At 40.1% G+C, this 20,635-nt stretch overlaps 1 protein-coding gene across 1 annotated transcript in view; it reads right to left on the reverse strand.

The window, feature by feature from the left end:
• thrab (thyroid hormone receptor alpha b) overlaps positions 1-20,635 on the reverse strand; it is a 103,877-nt gene that overhangs the window by 21,765 nt on the left and 61,477 nt on the right. The window contains exons 3-4 of the mRNA XM_037691596.1: positions 8,979-9,040; positions 1,584-1,684 (exon numbers count right to left, since the gene is read on the reverse strand). Coding sequence (XP_037547524.1) covers positions 1,584-1,684; positions 8,979-9,040 — 163 coding nt within the window. The remainder of the gene's footprint in view (positions 1-1,583; positions 1,685-8,978; positions 9,041-20,635) is intronic.

Raw genomic sequence — 20,635 nt, forward strand, 5'->3', positions numbered from 1 at the left:
GGACAAGCTCACAGAACTCAAATAATTCTGAAGCTGAACTCGTCCTTCAAGTTGTATCTTCACTGCTGAGTAGCTGGGCTGCAGCTGATCTGGACTCGGTGTGACCCGGATCCTGGGAGCTGCAGGGATCAGCCTGTTTCTGATCGAGTGGTGCTGGTCTGGACTGGGCCAGAGGTGGCGGACTAAATCCTGGGCAACCCTGCGCGCGACGTGTCCTTCCTGGACCAGCAGCATGCACACAAGCTGCACCGGGACTTTTTTCATCTATCGGGTCGGACGGAATCGAGCTGCTGTTGTTCAGCAGAGCTGGTAAGTAAAATTTAGTAGCTACATATAAGTATCTTGTTAAAATGATTAGGTTTAAGAGTTTAGAGGACTGATTTGTGGGCTTCATGGTTGCAAGATAGTCTGCAGAAAAGAAACGAGTTGAAATAGAACCGAATTGGACCAGAACCGAGCCGCTGCTGTTCAGCAGAGCTATTAAGTAAAATTTAGTAACTACATATAAAGTACTGTACGTACGTTGTTAAAATGATGTAGGTTTAAGAGTTTAGAACATTGCAAGAGTGTGGGAAGGGTTTCTAAAGCCTTAATATATAAATACTAAAATAAACCAATACTTACTACTACTACAGTAAATACTAAAATAAACTAATACTACTAATAATAATAATAATAGGGGAGTGGTGGCGCAGAGGTTAGAGAAGGTGGGCCTGTGATCGGAAGCTCGCTGGTTCAAGCCCTGGTACCGACATCATCAAAAATGTGGGTGGGGTAGATGAAGCACTCACACCTGCCTCCACCCTCATTCGCCCCACTCCGAGCCCATGAGCAAGGCCCTTAACCCCCATGTGCTCCCTAAACAGGTCTCTCTTGAAAACGAGTTCTCGTGGCTCAATGTCACTGCCTGTATAAATAAAGGCTAAATGAAAAAAAAATACTACGTTTCGGTTTTTCACTTATCGGGGGGTCCCTAACACCCACGATAAATGAGGGACTACTGTAGGCATCATTTGGCAGCAAAATGAAGAAATGTTTGGTATGAACATCTTTCAGTGAAGGGGATCCATTAAACATGGGTAATGTTAGCCACATGCTAGTTAGCATGTTTGACATTGATCACTTTTATTAATGATGGATAAATGTGTTTGGTTACAAATTTTGGTATCTGTTGTATTAGGAATATCTCTTAAAACTACAGTTTGTCAGGCTGAATTTAATTATTTGATCTGAAAAACATGCAACATTAGTCATACCCGTGACTGAGGAAACAAAAGAGCTACGGGGCTAAACAGAAACAACAGAAGTGAGGGGTGAAATGGGATTAGGCATAAAATCAGGTTAAATAATTTCTCTTTGGCAGTGAGACAAATTAAATTCTCATTTATCAGATGGATATTCCGTACGTACCAATTCAAATGATTTGGTTATGACTCAGTCAAATACATAATGCGTCATTAAGCATAAACCCTTGAGCTCTGTTTACAAATAAACATGTTGCATGAACAGACACACAGAAGACCTCAGCTCAGGCTTCCCGTCAGATTCTGTGCGGGGTAGTGCATGTTAGTGCACGAGCGTACCTTGCAGCCCTCACAGGTAATGCAGCGGTAGTGGTACCCAGTGGCCTTGTCGCCACACACCACACATGGCTCATCCTTTTCGAGGTAGCTGGGGATGTACCCTGGGACGAACACAAGAGCAAAAACAACGTGCATTAGAAGAAGTCAAGTTATTTAAAAAAAACAACTTTATGTGTAATTCAATAAAGATAATAGTAAACTATTAAGGGAATTCAGTTTTTTTTAAATATCAGAAACACATAACTGACTCCAGCATCCCTGTTCACTGAATCAGTTACCGTGGTAACCAAAGCCTTTTCTCCATCTCCTCGCCTCCTGCTGAGCCTGAAGCAGCTTTTAAGCCATATTGTCTTGTTTGCTTCTTTATACAGTTGGAACTAAAGCACGTGCACTTCAACAATCGTTGTTTGTGGACTTGTTTAGAAAAGTCAGCTTGAAGTTTTGTCAGTTTGTCAGGAAAAAGAAATAATAAAAAAAATCAGCTGAGCAGTGACATTTTCTCAACTGTAAACCACTAGAGTCAGTACAGAGTAGTCCCTCGTTTATTGTGGGGGATCCATACGCTGAAGCCCCGCAATACGTGAAAAACCACAAAGTAGGAATAGTAGTACAAGTAGTAAGTAGTAGGTTATTTTAGTATTTATATATATGTGTATATATAGATAATAAAGCATTTAAAACCCTTCCCACACTCTTGCAATATTCTAATGTTTCTAAACTCTAAACGCTCTAAAAGAGCACAGAACATCATGATTTCAGCTCCCTGCCTCCGCTGCTCTCAGCCACCTGCAAGCGCTCATGGCCACGCCCACTTCTCTGCTCTGCACGGCGAACAGCTGATCAGCTGCAGCAGGAAGTGTATCCTGCAGTGTGGGCTGCACAAATGTGCAGCAGGTGCTAAATAATTAAAAATTGTTTATTTTAAATAAAAATTTGTGCGGCTCATCCATCAATCAGCCATGTGTCATGTCCAATCTTATTTTGAAAAACCACGATAGAGCGAGTCCACGATAAACGAACCGCGAAGTAGCGAGGGACTACAGTAGCTGGGTTAGAATAAGACGTCATTTTACAACGCAAGTCTTTTTGAGTCCATATTTTCATCCTCTGCAGCAGCAATCTGGACTTGGTCAGGTGATTAATATTTTAAACATGTGATGTACACCGGAGATGTTTCAGCTTTGAAACAACAGGCCGATGTCCCGTTTGTGATTTGAATTGTGAATATTTGTAGTTTTTGAGTAAAGTTTTTTTTGTTGTTGTTTTTGCTTGTCCCATGCAGCACAGAGCGAAGGATCCTGGCAAATGGAGGGAGACATTTTATACACCGCCAGGCACAGTCGGGGACCCAGGGGGTGGCCAGTGGTGGTCTTGGCCACCATAGATTTTATTTTTAGCCACCCCAATCATTTGAGGAAACTAAACTTGCTAAAACAAAACTATGCCTATCTGCAGCCACACACCAAAATGGACGTCTGTATCTCTCTTAGTTGTCATGCTCACAACGTGCACGGATGGACAGAGTGTATTTCCAATTCCCCCTTTTTGCTCCACGACACGAGAAACTAATAAAAAAGACAAAGTAGACATCAAAGAGTAAACTGTCATAGTGTCAACGTTTAGGACTTGTTTGAAGATAAATGTGTTCTGTGTTGGATCAGTGCTTAAAACAGATGTTAAATATTAGAGTTCAAAGTGTGATGGATTAGCCACACTTCTGACTTCCTGCCATTGAAACCAACACACTCTGATGTATTTAACCCACTGTAAGAAAAGCAACTGAAGATATCAGCTTATAGACACGCAGCTGTTAGAGACACTTCTGCTGTGGTTTAAACTCCTCTCTTCCTGCAGCGACGCTCCCAACATCAGTGCACGGTAACATTACAGCCGGGCGTGGCAAGGCCGACGCTCACATCCAACCAACGCACATCTGTAAGGCTGACTGGGGTCAGTGGGAGAAATAACTGGATTTATCTTGGAGGTTGGTTGTTTTTTTTTAATGCAAATCTTAAATAAAGTGTAGAGAGGCAGAGAAAACACTTAAATTACACTCAGAATCAGAAAAGAGACGGCACGGTGGTGAAGTGGTTAGAGCTGGTGCCTCACAATGAGGTTGCAAGATTGTGAAGTTTGCATAATCCTGAGGTTGCAAGTTTGAGCCCAGATTGTGTCAGGAAGAGCTTCTGGCGTAAAACAAATTGCCAAATCTTTCATGTGAGTTCACCCACTGTGGCGACCCCTGAGGGGAGCAGCCGAAAAAACTTACTTCTCTATCTAAAGAACTATCTCCAACAGGTAAGATATTGTTTAGCTATTTTGCTACTTTTAGCTTTTATTTATTCTTTTGTTGCTTTTAACTTCTAGCTAGATGTCTTCTACTTTTAACCGTTAGCCTCACTTTAGCTTTTTTAGTTAGTAGTTTTTGTTGTAGTTTTGGCACAGTGACTGTTTGTTTGAGGCTTACTTTTCAGGCTTTCTGTCTGCCTGTCTTTATCTTGGCAGTCAGGGAGAGAGAAAGACAGGTGTGTGGTTACCAAGGTGACCACAAAGAGCCTCAGGCAGCAGCTTGGATGTGTTAGCTCTTCTTAAACAGCCTGTGGGTCAAAATGTGGACTCAAAATATCGACTGCTTTTTTCTTGGCATCTTCAGAGTCGTTCCAGTTTAATCTGTGTTTTATTGAGTCCAGTTTAATCTGTTAATCTGGGTTTTACTGTCCAGTTTAATCTGTGTTTTATTGAGTCCAGTTTAATCCGTTAAACTGTGTTTTATTGAGTACATTTTAATATGTTAATCTGTGTTTTATTGAGTCCAGTTTAATCTGTTAATCTGTGTTTTATTGTCCAGTTTAATCTGTGAAACTGTGTTTTATTGAGTCCAGTTTAATCTGTTAATTTGTGTTTTATTGAGTCCAGTTTAATCTGTTAATCTGGTTTTATTGAGTCCAGTTTAATCTGTTAAACTGTGTTTTATTGAGTCCAGTTTAATCTGTTAATTTGTGTTTTATTGTCCAGTTTAATCTGTGTTTTATTGAGTCCAGTTTAATCTGTTAATTTGTGTTTTATTGTCCAGTTTAATCTGTGTTTTATTGAGTCCAGTTTAATCTGTTAATCTGTGTTTTTATTGAGTCCAGTTTAATCTGTTAAACAGTGTTTTACTGAGTCTAGTTTATTATGTTAATTTGTGTTTTATTGAGTCCAGATTAACCTGTCAATATGTGTTTTATTGTCCAGTTTAATCTGTTAATCTGTGTCCATGGGGATTCCTGCCTGACCTCATCCTTATAATCTGATTTAAACTGTCCTGAAACGCTCCGGTTGTTTCAAAACACTGAACTTGTGTCAGGACGTCAGCTCGCTCGGTGTGATCGTCTTCTTTTTACTCCCTGCAGGATTTACTCTACAGAGAACTTCAGTTTGCTTGTCTTCATCCAGCCTGTAAGACCCGTGAGACGGAGCAGATTTACTTCAGGAAAACGTAGCTGAGAAGCTGCGGGGGGGGGGGGGGGGGGGGGGGGTGAAGACAGTCTGCTGCAAGACGCAGGTAAATTCTGCGGGGGTGTTCGAGTGCCAACATGTACAAACGGAACAACCTGCACATGCATATTTAACTATACCGGAGCCTCCCGGTGCAAAGTTTTAGTCCATTTTGATACTGATTGGTAAATTTCACACATTTTAATTTAATCACCATCAATTAAAAACTTGGAAACGCACACAGGATGAACAAAAGGAGCAGCGACTGCAGCAGCAGACTACCAATCTCACAAAGACTCAGATTACAACAGAACAAACAATAAATCAATAAAAACACAAAATCTGCTGAAATAAAGTTCTCCACCAGTTTGGGAGCGTTTGTTCACATGGCAGCAGCAGCAGTGAGGGTCTGCAGAAAAACTTGTAGCTTTTATTTATTTATTTTTCCGTTTATACACATATTCTCAACGGAAGACGAGTATAAAATAATTTGCCAAAGCATCTTCAGAAGATAAATCAGATTAAACGGCTGTAAACTGAGTCTGGATCGAGGCGTGGTGGGAGCTGGGACTGGTGGTGTCAGATGAGCTCTGCTGTTTGGCTTCGGTACAGATTTTAGAGGAAGAGGAGGAGGACGATGGGAAACAGAGAAAAGATGAGACACAAGGGCACGCGCAGCATTATATTAACGCCACCGAGGAGCCGTCGAGCAGACGCCCATGAAACATGAACGAGAATTAAAACAAAAGCAGGACAACGTTTCAAAATAAAAGTCTGAAAGGCTCAGAGAGATGTCCGTTCCTCTGCTGGCAGGGCGAGCAGAGCCGTGGGCGGATCCCCGAGCCGCTTCGCTGTGGCTTCGTTTGGAAGCCAAGCCCAAAATCAATACTGCGGCAGCTCCCCGCCCCTCCCTCCCCAAACAGGCCCCGCAAAAACTCCACCAAAACACAAAGAACAGGAAAGTGGCAGAGCTGACAGCGTGCGAGTCGGGACGGGGCCGATCAGGTTCCGAAGGAGTCCCAGACTCCGACCGTGGCGACAGCGCAGTGATCTGATGTGCGAGACGCTCGACGCCACAGAAAATCAAGTTGAGCTTTTTAAATTAAATAGTGGTCTTCACCGTCCTCACGTGGGGTTGCTGCAGCACACACACTGAAAACTGCTGGCTTGAAAAGGCTGAGTCGACTTTGGACCAAGCAAACCCTGGGAAGTTTGAACGAAGAAGGGGTTGGTTAGTTTTTTAACGCTAAATTGGGTTAAAACGATCAATTTGCTGTATTAAAAAGAGCAACTCAAAATCTGATTCTTCTTCTTCCTCCTTTTTTTTTGGTGTTTCCCTCTTCAGAAGACTTCAACGGGAGGGTGAAATGTCTCAGCACAAAAAAAAGAAACTGTCCAGATGACCTGACTGAACATTGTTGGATTTTAAACCTGGATTATCGAGCATGGACTTTGATGGTCTCTTCAGGTGTCACCACATTGAGTCGTCCTCCGTCTCACTCTGTCCACACCCCAACTACTTCCATGTCCTCTCTAACTGCATCCATATATCTCCTCTTTGTCTTTTTCCTGGCAGCTGTACTTCTAACATCTATTTACCAATATATCCACTGTCCCTCCTCTGGACATGTCCAAACCATCTCAGTCTGGTCTCTCTAACTTTGTCTCCCAGTTGGTCAACCTGTGCTGTACCTCTGATGATCTCATTCCTGATCTTATCCATCCTTGTCACTCCTAAGGAGAACCTCAACATCTTCATTTCTGCCACTTCCAGTTCAGTCTCCTGTCTTTTTGTCCATGTCTCTGTCTCCAGACCATACAACATAGCTGGTCTCACCACCGTCTAGCCTCACTGTTCCACCGGCCTCCCTCTCATTCACACACATGTACTCTGTCTTACTACGGCTGACGTTAATTCCTCTTCTTTCAAGTGCATACCTCCACCTCTCCAAGTTCTCTTCCACCTGTTCTCACCACAGATCACAATGTCATTGGCAAACATCATAGTCCATGGGGATTCCTGCCTGACCTCATCTGTTAATCAGTCCCTTATTTAAAAAAGAACCCCAACAACTTTAAACAATCACTTAAATTAATCACTTTAATTTACACTTTAAAGCTAGAAATAAAAAGAAACATGTTTTGTGTTAGCAGAATTTAATGCTAACTTTAAAACTTATCCAACATTAGTAAAACTTCCCTCAAGTTGCCTATTTGGACATGCATGCATAGATTTGTACAAATTGTACTTGAGAGGAGATCATTACAGCCTCATATAAAATCAATGATGATGATATCGATAATTAAGCACTGTTTATATGTATCGGATCGGTATCGGCAGATACAGGACCGGTAGATATCGGTATTGGATCGGAAGGGGCGAAATAAATAAATAAAAATAAAAATAATAATGATAATTTAAAAAAAAGTGGATCGGTGCATCCCTAGTTTTTTCATGATGTCGGCTTGTTAGCTTAGCTCGTAGCTTAGCTTCTCAGCTTAGTTGCTTTTAATGATCCAAAAACACGATTTTGGATGTTTAAAACAGATTTTAAAGAGAAAAGAGAAAGGGAGGGGTCAGCGAAGAGCACCAGAGTTGAGCTTTTTGTCATCGAGTGTCTTCAGTAGAAAGAGAGAGACACGAAGAAATTCATTCAACCTTTATTTAGACAGAGCCGATAATTGAAAACGAGGTTGATAATTTTCATTCATCATGCCGTTAACTGATTTATTGTTTATCACAACAGGCCGATCAAATACTGCAGTGAAATAATTGCCAAGAAATAAAGAATAGTGCTATAATTTACAGTTTTTACTCAAAAAGCATCAATGTCATTGGTAGTCGAGCTCAACGTGCCTTCAATGAATCTTTAACCCAGTTGTGGCACATACACTGAAGGATTGTGTGATTCATCTAAAGAAGCTGTTTCCTCAGTCGGGGTCTGGACCCCAACACAACCCTTATTTAATGGCTTGTTAGCAATGTTTGTACACTTCAGTTAGTAATAGCTGGTGCCACAATTCTCTACTGCTGACGCTTGTGTGTGTCCAAACCTAAAAAGTTTGGATAGCACTGCTCCGTAATACAAGTGGTCTAAACATTGTGGATGTATCGTCATCTGCTTTGGTTTCACGGCATGAATTTGAAGCATCAACACACTCAAAGTAAAAGTATGGCATCATTATACTGTGTATGTATATAATCCAACTTCAGACAGCTGTCCCCCCCCCAAGATTGACACTTTCTCATCCTGTCCCAGTTCAAATCAACCTTTGCAGGGAGAATGTTGTGGAATTCCACGTGGTCGGCTCACAAGTCTCCTGGCAGAGAAATAAAACGCCATCGTGTGCTATATGTCCCTTAATTAGCTTCTCTGTGTTCAATTTTTATGTTCCTGCAACCGCATCTTTCTCAAACTCCGTATCTTCCCTCGTTTGTTTTTCTCCTCAGCCGTGGGGATTTGGAGCCGTCTCTTCCACAATAAACAGCATCCGACACCAAAGCAGACAAACCAGAGAGCTTTTGTTTACTGATAACCGACGCCGAGATGTTTATTTCTTTTCCTCTTTGGAAGCACATGTACACAAAGCAGCATTAAAATATCTACCAATCAACCTGCGTGCAATCAGCTTCGGTCCACCGTGAAACGCCGGGCAGCTTTTCTAAAGACGTTCTGAGGATCTAAAAATACATCAATCAGGGGTCCTCTGCAAAATACTCCAAAAGCAATTTTCAAAATGAATAGTTTCTTACAAGCGGAGAGCTTTTGTCCTCTGATGTTGAGGTCTGTAGACCTTCAGAAGTTTAGCCTTCAGAGGCAGTTCAGAGAAAAAAAACATGTTTTTCTAAGCAGCCACTTCAGAGCTGCTGTTTTTAGTCATTTCAGCTGATCAAAAGACAACTGAGCGAATACTCACCAGTCATACTCTTCACCGAACATTGGCTATTCTTCCTCTTCCTCTTAGGGCCATTGAGCCACCTACAGAGAAATAAAAAGGAAAAGAAAATGTAAATACCAGTAAACGTTTCTTCATAGGTTATTATCTTTCCAGAATGAGGCGTTCCCTGTTGAGACGACCTGAAGTGACCTCGCAGTTGAACTTCACATTCAGGTACTTGTGTTTTGTTCATTCTTCCAAGGAGAACGGTAAGAGCTGTTTAGTGGTGAGAATTCAGGACCGGTTACAGCTGGTGGTTCAACGCCACGGCTTATCAATGCCAGGTATAACAGTGAAGGCCCTTTAGCTTCTGAGAAGATTGATTCAGGACAGAGCGGTTGCCCTCAGATCAACAACTGGCGTTCCCGTCACCAGCGATCAAGTCCATTCAATATAATCTCCCACCAAAAACACAATAAGCAACTCTAACAAACGTAAAAATGCCAATAAGGAATTTATTATTTTACAGGTATTTAGCTAAAATGTGGCGCAGTAGTATCTGAGAGGGATCCCAACACGTTGCTTATCTTAGTTTGGTCCATTTTGTTCAACAGCAAAGAAATTGAGAAAGTTCCTGGAGAAACTTTGACGAGAACTGCCAAGTTACGGCCATTTTAAACGTTACATTTGACAGTACTGTGTGTTGGCACTCGGCTTCCACCAGTGTTTCCCCGACGTAACATGCCTTGGCATGATTTTTGTTGGGGGGTGCGGGAGAAATTGTCTCAGATCAGCATGAGGGAAGCTCTGCTAGCTTTGAGCTAGCATGTCTGTATGTCAGTGTTGGCAGTTATGGGGGGGGGGCTCAGCTTTGCTGACTGGGTGGGCCGCCCTCTTTGTATGATGGTAGGAGAAACACTGACCATCCCACTAAACTTCAGCTCAATATGGCAAAACATCAATGAGTTATAGCTATTTTTTTCTTTTAAGCTATGGTAGCCATCTTGAATTTTTTATTTGGATTCGGGATGTGATGGGGAACATTTTTAGCTATAACCTCACCACATTTCAGCTCTACATGTGTAAAAATAGCTGAGTTAAAGCCATTGAAACGCAGCTTTGGTGGCCATCTTGGACATTAAAATTCAGTATTTATTCGGCATAGCTTTCAGCTGCTACCACTCCAAATTTCAGCTTATTATCTCTAAAAAAAAGGCTGCTTTATAGTATTTTATTATTTTTTTTAGCTCAGGCAGCCATCTTTGATTTTAGATTTGCAATCAAGGATTCAAGGAATTTTTATTGTCCTTCCAGCTCACATTTGCATGTTTGTGGTACAAAATTCAGACTCAGGTCCCAGATCAAGAAGTCTAACAATTAACAAATAAATAAATACAAAAGAGTACACACACACACACACACACACATATATATATATATATATATATATATATATATATATATATATATATTTAGCTGCAGGGAAGAAACTGTTTCTGAGCCTGCTGGTCTTGCTCTGAATGCTCCTCAGCCGCCTGCTTGAGGGGAGGGGCTGGAACAGACTGTGTGCAGGATGAGTGGAGTCCTTCATGATGCGGAGCGCCCTCCCCCCTGCATTGTGAAGTGTAGAGGTCTGAGGTGTAATACATAACTCTGTAATCAGAGTCTATTAGGGATTGTTCTCAGTTACCAATACACCAAATTTCAGCCGAATAGCTCTAAAACTCCGAGTTATATCTATTTGAAATTAGCTTTGGAGGCCATCTTGAATTTTTAGATTTGATTTTAGATTCTCATTATTTTTAAATAGCTGCGTTATCATATTTTTCCCTTTTAGCTGTGGCAGCCATCTTGTATATTTGATTTGCATCAGGAATGTATAACGACTCGCTCTCAGCTACAACCATTCCAAATTTCAGTGCATTATTTCAAAGAATGACTGAGTTATGAGCAAAAGCCTTTTCAGGAGGATAATAATAAGTGGCTGTCTTTCTGCAGTCCTCAACAAGCATTCTGCAAACGCCACATTATACTCCCATTAACAAACTATTATACAGCAATCTATAGCAACGGCTTGGACAAGCAAAAACCTTGTATAACATTTGACCTTGATTTTTGACCTTGACCTTGGAGCTGGGGTGATAAAATGTGAAAACCACACTCTGTCTACTGATGGTGCACAAGTTTGTGAAGTATAATTAAATTATGTTGAGCCGATCTGAAGTTATAATCTGGAAAACAGAAACTTTAAGTCCTTTTGGACGAAGACTCGTCCATAATCTGTTTGTCTTTCGAACAATAAAAAATAAAACTCTGCAGGAAACACACGAACGAGTTTCAAACAGCACTCCGATTACACAACCCCCCAGCACGATGACAACGATGGGAAGAAAAGAGCGCGCAGACTCATTCATATCTCAGATCTGCAGCAGAAACACACACCTGGCAGGAAACCAGAGGAAGCAGAAAGGCATGCTGGGAATGACGGCCTCAGAGCAGAGTGGCGAAGGACAGGAGGAGACGGAGAGGAGGCGAGGACAGGATCAGTGAGGGAGGTGTTTACGGTTCTGGATCTAAGGCTGAACTGCAGTGGAGGTGGGACTCCAGCGGCACCACAGGTACAAGATCCACCAGTGGGGTCAGCTGGTCCCAGTATGCGGCTCTGTGGGACGTTTACTCAAAAGATGGGACGACGTCTGACTTGTGATTGGTGCAGAACTCATGGTGAGCCAGAACCACAGCTTCAGTTACGATGTTGTCTCTGAGCAGAAAGCACGTTTTCTATTTTTACTGCAACATAAAAAAATGAACGTTTGTTTGTTTAATTTATTTATGTGTTTGCATCTTTGCGTAAATCAACAACATCAGGACGTCTGGATGAATTCTTACAAGATGCAGAACCAAGTCGAGTTTTTAGATGTTTTTTTTATGTTGCAGCTTAAAATGTTACAGAGATAAATCTTAAATTTGTCAAATTAAATCAATTAAGTTTACTAATTTTTTAAATTTTAATAATTCAAAATAATATAGAAAAATTCTTAAACTTCACAAATCAATACCGGTAAGTATAGCAACTTAAAAAACACAAACATAAATAAATAAATAAATAAATAGTTAAATGGTAGATTGATGAACAAACTAGCAAATAAACAATTAAATACATTTGTAAACAAATGATAGATTGATGCATAAACAAATAAACCAGCTGATATACAAACAAAATAATTGAAATAAATAAATTAATTCACTTTCAGTCTGTGTAACAAACAAATAGGTCAGTGAACAGTGAATGAATAAATAGTAAATAAAGAAGTTAACAAACAAGCAAGCAAATAGGCAACTAAACTGTAGGGATTAAGTTTAATAAATTAATGGTAGAATAATTACTATATAAATAAATAAATGAGTTAACAAACAAGCAAGTAAATAAATGGTAAATAAATAAATACACAAATAAACAACTAAATAAATAAATAGTTAGTTTCAATAGTAGACTGTGTATTAAACAAATAGGTAAATAAATAAATAAGTTAACAAACACGCAAGCAAATAGGCAACTCAACTGTAGGGAAAAAGTTAAATAAATTAATGGTAGAATAATAAATACATAAATAAATAAGCTAACAAACAAACAAACAAGTAAATAAATAAAATAAAACAAACAAAAATAAAACAAATAAATAAATAGTCAGTTTCAATAGTAGTCTATGTAAGAAACAAATAGGTCAATGAATAGTGAATGAATAATTAAGTAAATAAATGGTAAATAAATAAATACACAAATAAATAACTAAATAAATAAATAGTTAGTTTCAATAGTAGACTGTGTATTAAACAAATAGGTAAATAAATAAAAAAGTTAACAAACAAGCAAGCAAATAGGCAACTCAACTGTAGGGAATAAGTTTAATAAATAAATGGTAGAATAATAAATACATAAATAAATGAGCTAACAAACAAGTAAATAAATAAAATAAAACAAACAAAAATAAAACAAATAAATAAATAGTCAGTTTCAATAGTAGTCTGTGTAAGAAACAAATAGGTCAATGAATAGTGAATGAATAATTAAGTAAATAAATAGAAAAATAAATAAATAAAGTTAGTTTCAATAGTAGACTGTGTATTAAACAAATAGGTAAATAAATAGTAATTAAATAAATAAATAAATAAATAAATAAGCTAACGAACAAGCAAGCAAATAGACAACTCAACTGTAGGGAAAAAGTTCAATAAATTAATGGTAGAATAATAAATACATAAATAAATGAGCTAACAAAAAAAACAAGTAAATAAATAAATTCAGGTGCCTTTATTTCTTTCATTTTTTAATACATTTTTTCTTCTTAAATTAATAACACAAATTAATTATTTTTCTATTTTTGGTTATAGCAAACTAATTTCTGTTTTACAAAGCGACACAACAACAAAGTTCTCCACTAAAAATCTCCCGAAGTTGAAAACATTTTTGACCCAAAGCTTTCCAGCTGAATGAAGCGAACATAGTTTAGAGATAAGACGCTAACCGCCATCTTTGCTCCTCGTGAAGATGGAGAACGTCGCGCCGTGTCTCCTCGGTGCGTCGGCGTGAACCCAGGCTTCACACAGCAGGTTTCTACATTTCACATCAGCTGCACGGCCCCGAGGGAAACACAACTATTTAACTGCCTGTTAAGTTCACAAGTTGCTGTAATTGAGCCCTAATGCCAACTTAAACTGCCCTTCCCGTGTAACTCCACCTTTAATTACAGCGGCGGCGTGTTCCTGGTTATGGCTCCCTTTGCTCCTTTCACAATCCATACGACAGACTGACACCGAACTCTTTAAGGTGCAGCTTGATTTACTGCGATTGTTGTGCTCGCAGCATCTTAATAATAATAACAACAACAACAACAATGGTCCTGTCTCTGTGGGACACGAGAGGAGAAACGTGTCATCACTTCTTCACAAACACCAGCAAATACCCAATTTTCCAGTTCTTTAAACTTGCTGGAAACATTTTATAGACTACGAGGCTTGGACTGGTAATAAAAGCTGTCACTGCTGTAAAAAGTGAAGGTGAAGTTTTCACTGACTGCCACTTAAAGAGCCTAATATCTCCGCCGAACGTCTTCCACATAACTCTGTTTTGATGCTGGAGGCAACAACCATTCAACTGTCAGCTCAGGCTCCATTTATGACGGCGTGTTGGGAGGAAAAAACAGAAACATCAGCAAACCAATCAGCTTTCTGCTTTTTCTGCTACTCTGCATCCTTGAAGAGAACTCGCCCTGCAAAGACTACAGTTTGTTTTACCGCCTGCGAACTGGACAGCTCTGTTATTAGAAACAGGAAGTGACTTGCAAACAATTCAAGCTTCGTCAAAAGGTGAATATGAAAAATTACCATGACTGTCAAAGCAAGACTGTTCCCCCCACTGGTACCTGGTAGTAGTACGCAACGTTGTACTCTAACACAGATTTTCCAGTAGAATATACTTTGTTGACTTCTTCTTTCCATTGTATTTTGTTTTGAAATAACTTTAAAGTGAAAACTCTTCTCGTGGATAAGCTCAGAATACAGGGATCCCCCGTCACGCTGACCCATTGAACTGGTGAAAATTAACAACTACAACAATCCCTTGATAAAAGGACTAGCAGCAGCACAGGTCTCTGCACCTGAAGCCTCTGTTTTGATAAATGATCTTCCAGTTGCAGGACTTCAGGGCGAGTAAAGAAAACTTGAATTCAACCATATGCACAGGTCTTAAATCTTAAAGCAGCGGCTGAGATTAGTGCTCTTTAAAATAAAAACAGAACTAAAAACAGTTTTGTGGAGTAAAGTGTAAGGGTACGACGAGTAAGAGTATGAGAAGACTAGAAAGTTCCTGGAGGAAGTTTGATGGGGACTGCCACGTTGCATCTGCAGTATTTTAAAGCTTTGATTTGACTGTACTATGTGTTTGGGTTTGCTTTCAGCTACCACCACATCAAATTTCAGCTTAAAATCTTTCCAAACAGCCGAGTCATCATATTTGATTCCCTTTTAGCTAAGGCAGCCATCTTGGATTTTTAAGTTGCATTAGGCATGTATAACAACTCGCTCTCAGCTAGGACCATACCAAAATTTCAGCTCAATATCTCAAAGAACGACTGAGATATAGTCAATTTTGAGTTTTCTGTGGCAGCTGCGGCAGCCATCTTGAAACAAAATGGCTCCAAACGTAAATCAAAAGTTTTGTTCAGAGATCTCTCCACTCTAGGTCATGTGACCTCGTTGTGGCAGTCAGAAGCTGTTAAGAATTCTGTCAGTGTTCTTTCCAATGAGAAAAATGGCGTCTTTGTTAGCAAATGATGTTGCCATGGCAACTCAAAACGCCGATCGAAGTAATAATGCATCACAGTGGCGAGCCGGTCGTTTTGATACAACATTTGTGAGGGTACACATTGTGGTTCGGGTCACATTAAAGTTGACGGAAGAGTAAGATATAAAGTTAAGAAACACTCGTCAGGTGGATAATAATCGGTGCCTGCCCAATAATTATTTAGTTATTTCCCAATAACTTAGATTGAAATATTTAACCGACTAGCAGAATTTATGCAAAGACAGTGTGTTTGAATGCCGAGTTCTGTCTTTATATCAATTTATTGTCCTGATTGATTCCCACTTTTTATTCCTAACTGTTCTGGTTCTTTCTCTTTTCTTGTGTTTACCTGCAGATTCACTCTTTTATTTCCATCTAAATGTCTTCTTAGAGTCTCTGCTTGTCTGATTCCACCATTTTTGTTTACCTACACAGACCACAGCCTAATGTAGTTCAGTCGCGTGACTCAAGCAGAGGTCTGTCGTGATAAACAATAAATCAATTAATCGCATGATGAATGAAAATTATCAACCTCATTTTCATTTATCGCCTTTATCATTTCTTCGTGTCTCTCTTTCTCCTGAAGGCACTAGATGACAAAAGGCTCAACTAAGCTACGAGCTAAGCTAACAGGCCGACTTAGGGTAAAAAACAGTCTAGTCAAAGCTCCAAAATTCACGGTTGACTTTGTGTAAAAAGTTTTTCTCTGCAAAAAGAAGCTGAGAACTTGTTTACTGATTTTTTATTAAAAACTTTGTGTGAAAAATGCTATGCTGAAGAGCTCAAACCACACCAAGCATCTGGCATTTTGAGAACCGAAGAGAGACAGCCCATGTCACGTCAAGGGGCCTCCCTCCCATTTTTCTTAGAGACACGCTGCTTGCTCCCTCACTATCCATCCTCCAGTTCAACCAGTCTTATACTGCCATCCGGTGGTCAAAAAAGGTACTACACACAAAAATTCATCAACATTTCTTCTTAAATTTGACAATAATTACTAATTATCGTCAAATTTCAAACAATATTATCGTGTATCGCAATAATTTCTGAGAAAATTAATCGACCAGCAAAATTTGTTATCGTGGCTTACTCACGCATCCACCTGAATTTTGCAGAGTGCTTCATTTATTGAGTGATACCTGAATTTCAGAAATACATACAGATGTACTGTATCAGTAAAACTACTGGAGTAAATGCTTTCAAACTGCACCCCTTCTAGAAGTTCAGAAGCTGTTTTGTGTTCGATCTCATATTTTAGCTTTAAAATGCTTTTTTGGATACATGAATGCACAACAGCCAGAGACTGGGTCCAGTAATGAGATGATTATGAAACGATAAAAACAAATCTCCAGCTTTGAATAAGCTTTAGCGCCAATCCTCTTTATTAAAGTCTGATTAAACCCCAAGCAGCGCCATAAGATCCTGGCAGAGATTCCACGAGTGCTCCACAAAATCTCGGAGAAATAACGAGACAAAGATAAAAAGAATACAGAAAATCGTCTCACACAGCTGGCGAATGGGCAGCGTCTTGGCGCACACAAGTCCTCCAGTTTGAGAATAAAAACATCATGCATAATTGATTTATGCACAACGTTGTGCTGCACAGGCACACCTCAGAGGGCTTTACAGTTCCCGGCTCTCGCACTGACACAACTACAGCGCACTTTAACGTCTAGCCCACCGTGCTTCTCGGCAGCCCGAGCCAAGCCCACACAGACACCACCCCCGTGCACCAAGTTAGAGCGGAAAGTGACTAACTGATTATGGTGGAAGAGCAAAAACAGACAGTAAAAGGCTCGCAGAGCTTCAAATTAATGGAAGAGTATGAGCTAAAAAGATGACAAACTTACTGATCAGACGATAAAATATACATGACAGAGGAGCTGCAGATGTAAGGTACATTCATTCATGCATGCGTTTCTCGGTTTAGCCTGCTGACCCACTGAAGTACCCTCTGCTTCTCCCTGCAGCCGCTGAGACACTTGTTCCTGCCATGACGCCCAGACTGCTGCACAGCCAGCTGCTCTTCAGCGGTAAGTATGGTTTGCCTTGAACTAAATCACCCATCTGTTGTTAGGCTGGGCAAAAAACTGGAAGTTCTTGCCAGGATTGAAGTACCATGCAGGTATCAACTTCTTTAAATTCTATACAATTCAAAAATACTTTATTAATCCCAAAATTAAATTAAATGTTGTAAGTCACTCTCCTGGTTTCATTCAAGAGTTGTTGTAGATGCTGATGGCTGTGGGCAGGAAGGATCTCCTGCTGTAGATCCAAAGAATCTGGCCACAGATGCCGATCCGTCCACTACGACCCGGCGGTATACTTGGTCCTCCTGGGTTCTTCCTGGAGTGATGGCCACTCCCCCCAGCAGATGTCAGGGGACGATCCTGGTCCTCCCATTGTCAGGAGCTGCGTTTCCCGCCAGCTCCAAGATCTCGGCGGTCAGGTACTCTGGCATCGCCGCCAGGTTGACGGGACTTCATCCACGGCACCTCATTTTAAACTCATTTGGGATCTGGTGCTGCACTTGAGGTATTTGAGCTTTTGAGACGTTAATCAGCCGCTCCCTTGTTGCCATGGTTACGCATCACAACAAATATCCAAAGGTAAAAAGTTTTCAGGAATAGTCCTTCCAGCTGCACGTCATCCAACACCAGAGGAAACAATCATCCCTGAAAAAAGTGATTTGCAGCCAGAAAAAAAAAGAGGAATAAAAATTTTCTAAAGCAATACCCCAGAACTAAACATCCATTTAACCTCACTGAGTCACCGGGATTCATTTTCACAAGAGACCTGTTATACACATGAACAACAAAAAAACCAGTCATATAAAATGAAAAGTAAATAAAAGTAGTGATATAAAACAAACAAAAAAACATTATCAAACAGGGTAAAATACTAACATGCAGCCGCCTCGAGTGGCACAATTCTAGAAATAAATAGATAAATAAAACAGAAACAGCTACGGCACAGCTCGAGTTTTCCACACAAAACTTACAGCAGCTCAGCGGCTCAGGGTAAAAACGTCAACTCTCCTAAGAATAAATCTTGGATGCAAAGTTTTTAATAGGGATGCACAATATTGGATTTGTGTCCGATATGCAGATATGTTAAAACTTATTTGGCCGATAACCGATACTGATATATTTTTCCTAGACCTACTTACAGAGAGTACACAGCTTTCTCTGCTGTGGAATTAAAATACTAGATTATTCCGTAAGGTCTTTGTCAGTTCGGCCTAAATGCAGACGCCAAAAGGGGCCTGGAAATGATGTAACACTTCAACTTGATTATATTTAATGTTAAATTTATTCATGACATTTACTCTCTCTAACACAACGACAACACTCGAACAGCGCAAATTTGTAGATTTTCACCGATCTAAACTCAACCTGTTCACAAGCGACAAGTGAAAAGCTCATTAATAGATATACTTGACAGTTTCTTAAATTAAAAATTAACTTAAAACAGAAGCCTTTTATATCGGCGAGTTATTTTGATGGAATGGTCGATGTTTAACTTTTTCGCTAATATCGGTCGATACCGATACCATGCCGATAATATCGAGCAGCCCTGGTTTTTAGTTTAATGTGAAATCTAGCTTTCTGCTCAGTGTTTAACAGACCCAGTTATTACCGTCACACATCATGCGTGGGTTAGATTATGTTATAAAAGATTGAAATGAACAGGAATACAGCAAGTCAGTCATTTGGATCAATCTGAGGTAAAGTAGCGGAAAACCAGTTTCCCCAGCATCACTTTACTTTCAATCCTGGGGGATCCTGAGCCATTTTCCAACCAGAAGGGACGTGTAGACCCTCCAAAATATTCTGTGTCTGAACCAGGGTCTTCCCTCAGAAGAACGTACTCCAAACACCCTAAATCAGGAGAACCAGGAGGCGTCCTAATCAGAAGCACGAGCCACCTCAGAGGACTCCTTTCGATGCAGAGGAGCAGTGGCACCTTGTTTAGAAACGTTTGTAGCTTTCCACGAGTATGAGAGGACCTTAAAGTCAACTAATACATCTTTACTGTTTTTTTCCAAAGTCCAGTACAAATGTTGAGTCGACCAGGTTTTACAGCACCCAGACTGTGGAACCAACTTCCTCATGACTTGCGCTCCATCACCGACCTGGACCTTTTTAAATCTACTCTTAAAACCTTTTTATTCAGACAGCCTTTAAATGCCAAGCGGGACTCCGGCGTTTTGTCACGCACTGTTTTTATTGTGCATTTTAACTTTTATACTGTAAGGCTCTTTGTGCACCTGTTGTGAAGGGCTCTATAAATAAATGTTAGTTAATTTAGTGTACAGTGTAAATAGGCATGGGTTCTGCTGTAGCTCAACACGAAAGCAGAGTTTGCTTTAACTGTGGATGTTTGTTAGGAAGTGAGATTATATTTCTATACGGTAAGTATTGTATATAAGTGCAATACCTCTTCAATCTAAAACATCTATATAAAATCAAACGACTCGATTATTTAATCAATAGAACAGTTGATTGGTAAAACGCTCCACAGCTGCAGAACTTGTACTAATTATTAACAAACTGCAGGAACAAAAGTAAATATGTTATTACAGTTGAGCCATCAAAGTTGAGTCAGGCCCTCTTTCTGTTGAAACGTGTCGTCTTCGATGCTGAAGACTTCTTCAGTCCGAGGAGGCGGGGGGAGAGGGCGGACCCCAGGAACCATGTGAGCACCATCAAACCGGTGCGCCCACTATGTGAAGATGCTGTTTATGAGACAGAGTTTGTTGTGGCTCCTCGGACTGAAGAAGTCTTTTGGACGAAAGATGAAACGTTTCAACCCAAAAGAAACCGTCCAGAGGACCTGACTCAACTTTGTTGGATTTACTGATCATGAATCAGGACATCACAGTTGACTGATCCACATCTGCTTTTCTCGTTCGTGTCACACCATGATTTTCCACATTTTCCTAAGAGAGCGCTTTGCTCTCAGACTGCAGGTTTACTCGTGGTTCCTAGAGTTTCCAAAAGCAGAATGGGAGGAAGATCTTTCAGTTATGGAACCAACTTCCAGTTTCTGTCCTTAGAGGGCTGACACATTGTCCAGCTTTGGACTTCCTTCTTGATAAATCCTATAGTTAGGGTCGGCTTGTTATCCTGCTATAGACAGACTACTACAGGACAAATTGACCTCATTTCCTTAAATTAATTGTTAAAATTGAATATCCTGATGCATGCTCAATAATCCAGGTAGAAAAATCCAAAAAAGTTCAATCTGGTCCTCTGGACATTCAAAAAAGCAAAAAACAAAACAAAGCAAAAAAATCTAGAAACGTTTCGTCTCTCATCCAAGAGACTTCCTCAGTCTGAGGTGCTGTTCT

Source organism: Nematolebias whitei, chromosome 17, assembly GCF_014905685.2.
Source record: "Nematolebias whitei isolate Nwh7 chromosome 17, NemWhi1, whole genome shotgun sequence".
NCBI lineage: Eukaryota > Metazoa > Chordata > Actinopteri > Cyprinodontiformes > Rivulidae > Nematolebias > Nematolebias whitei.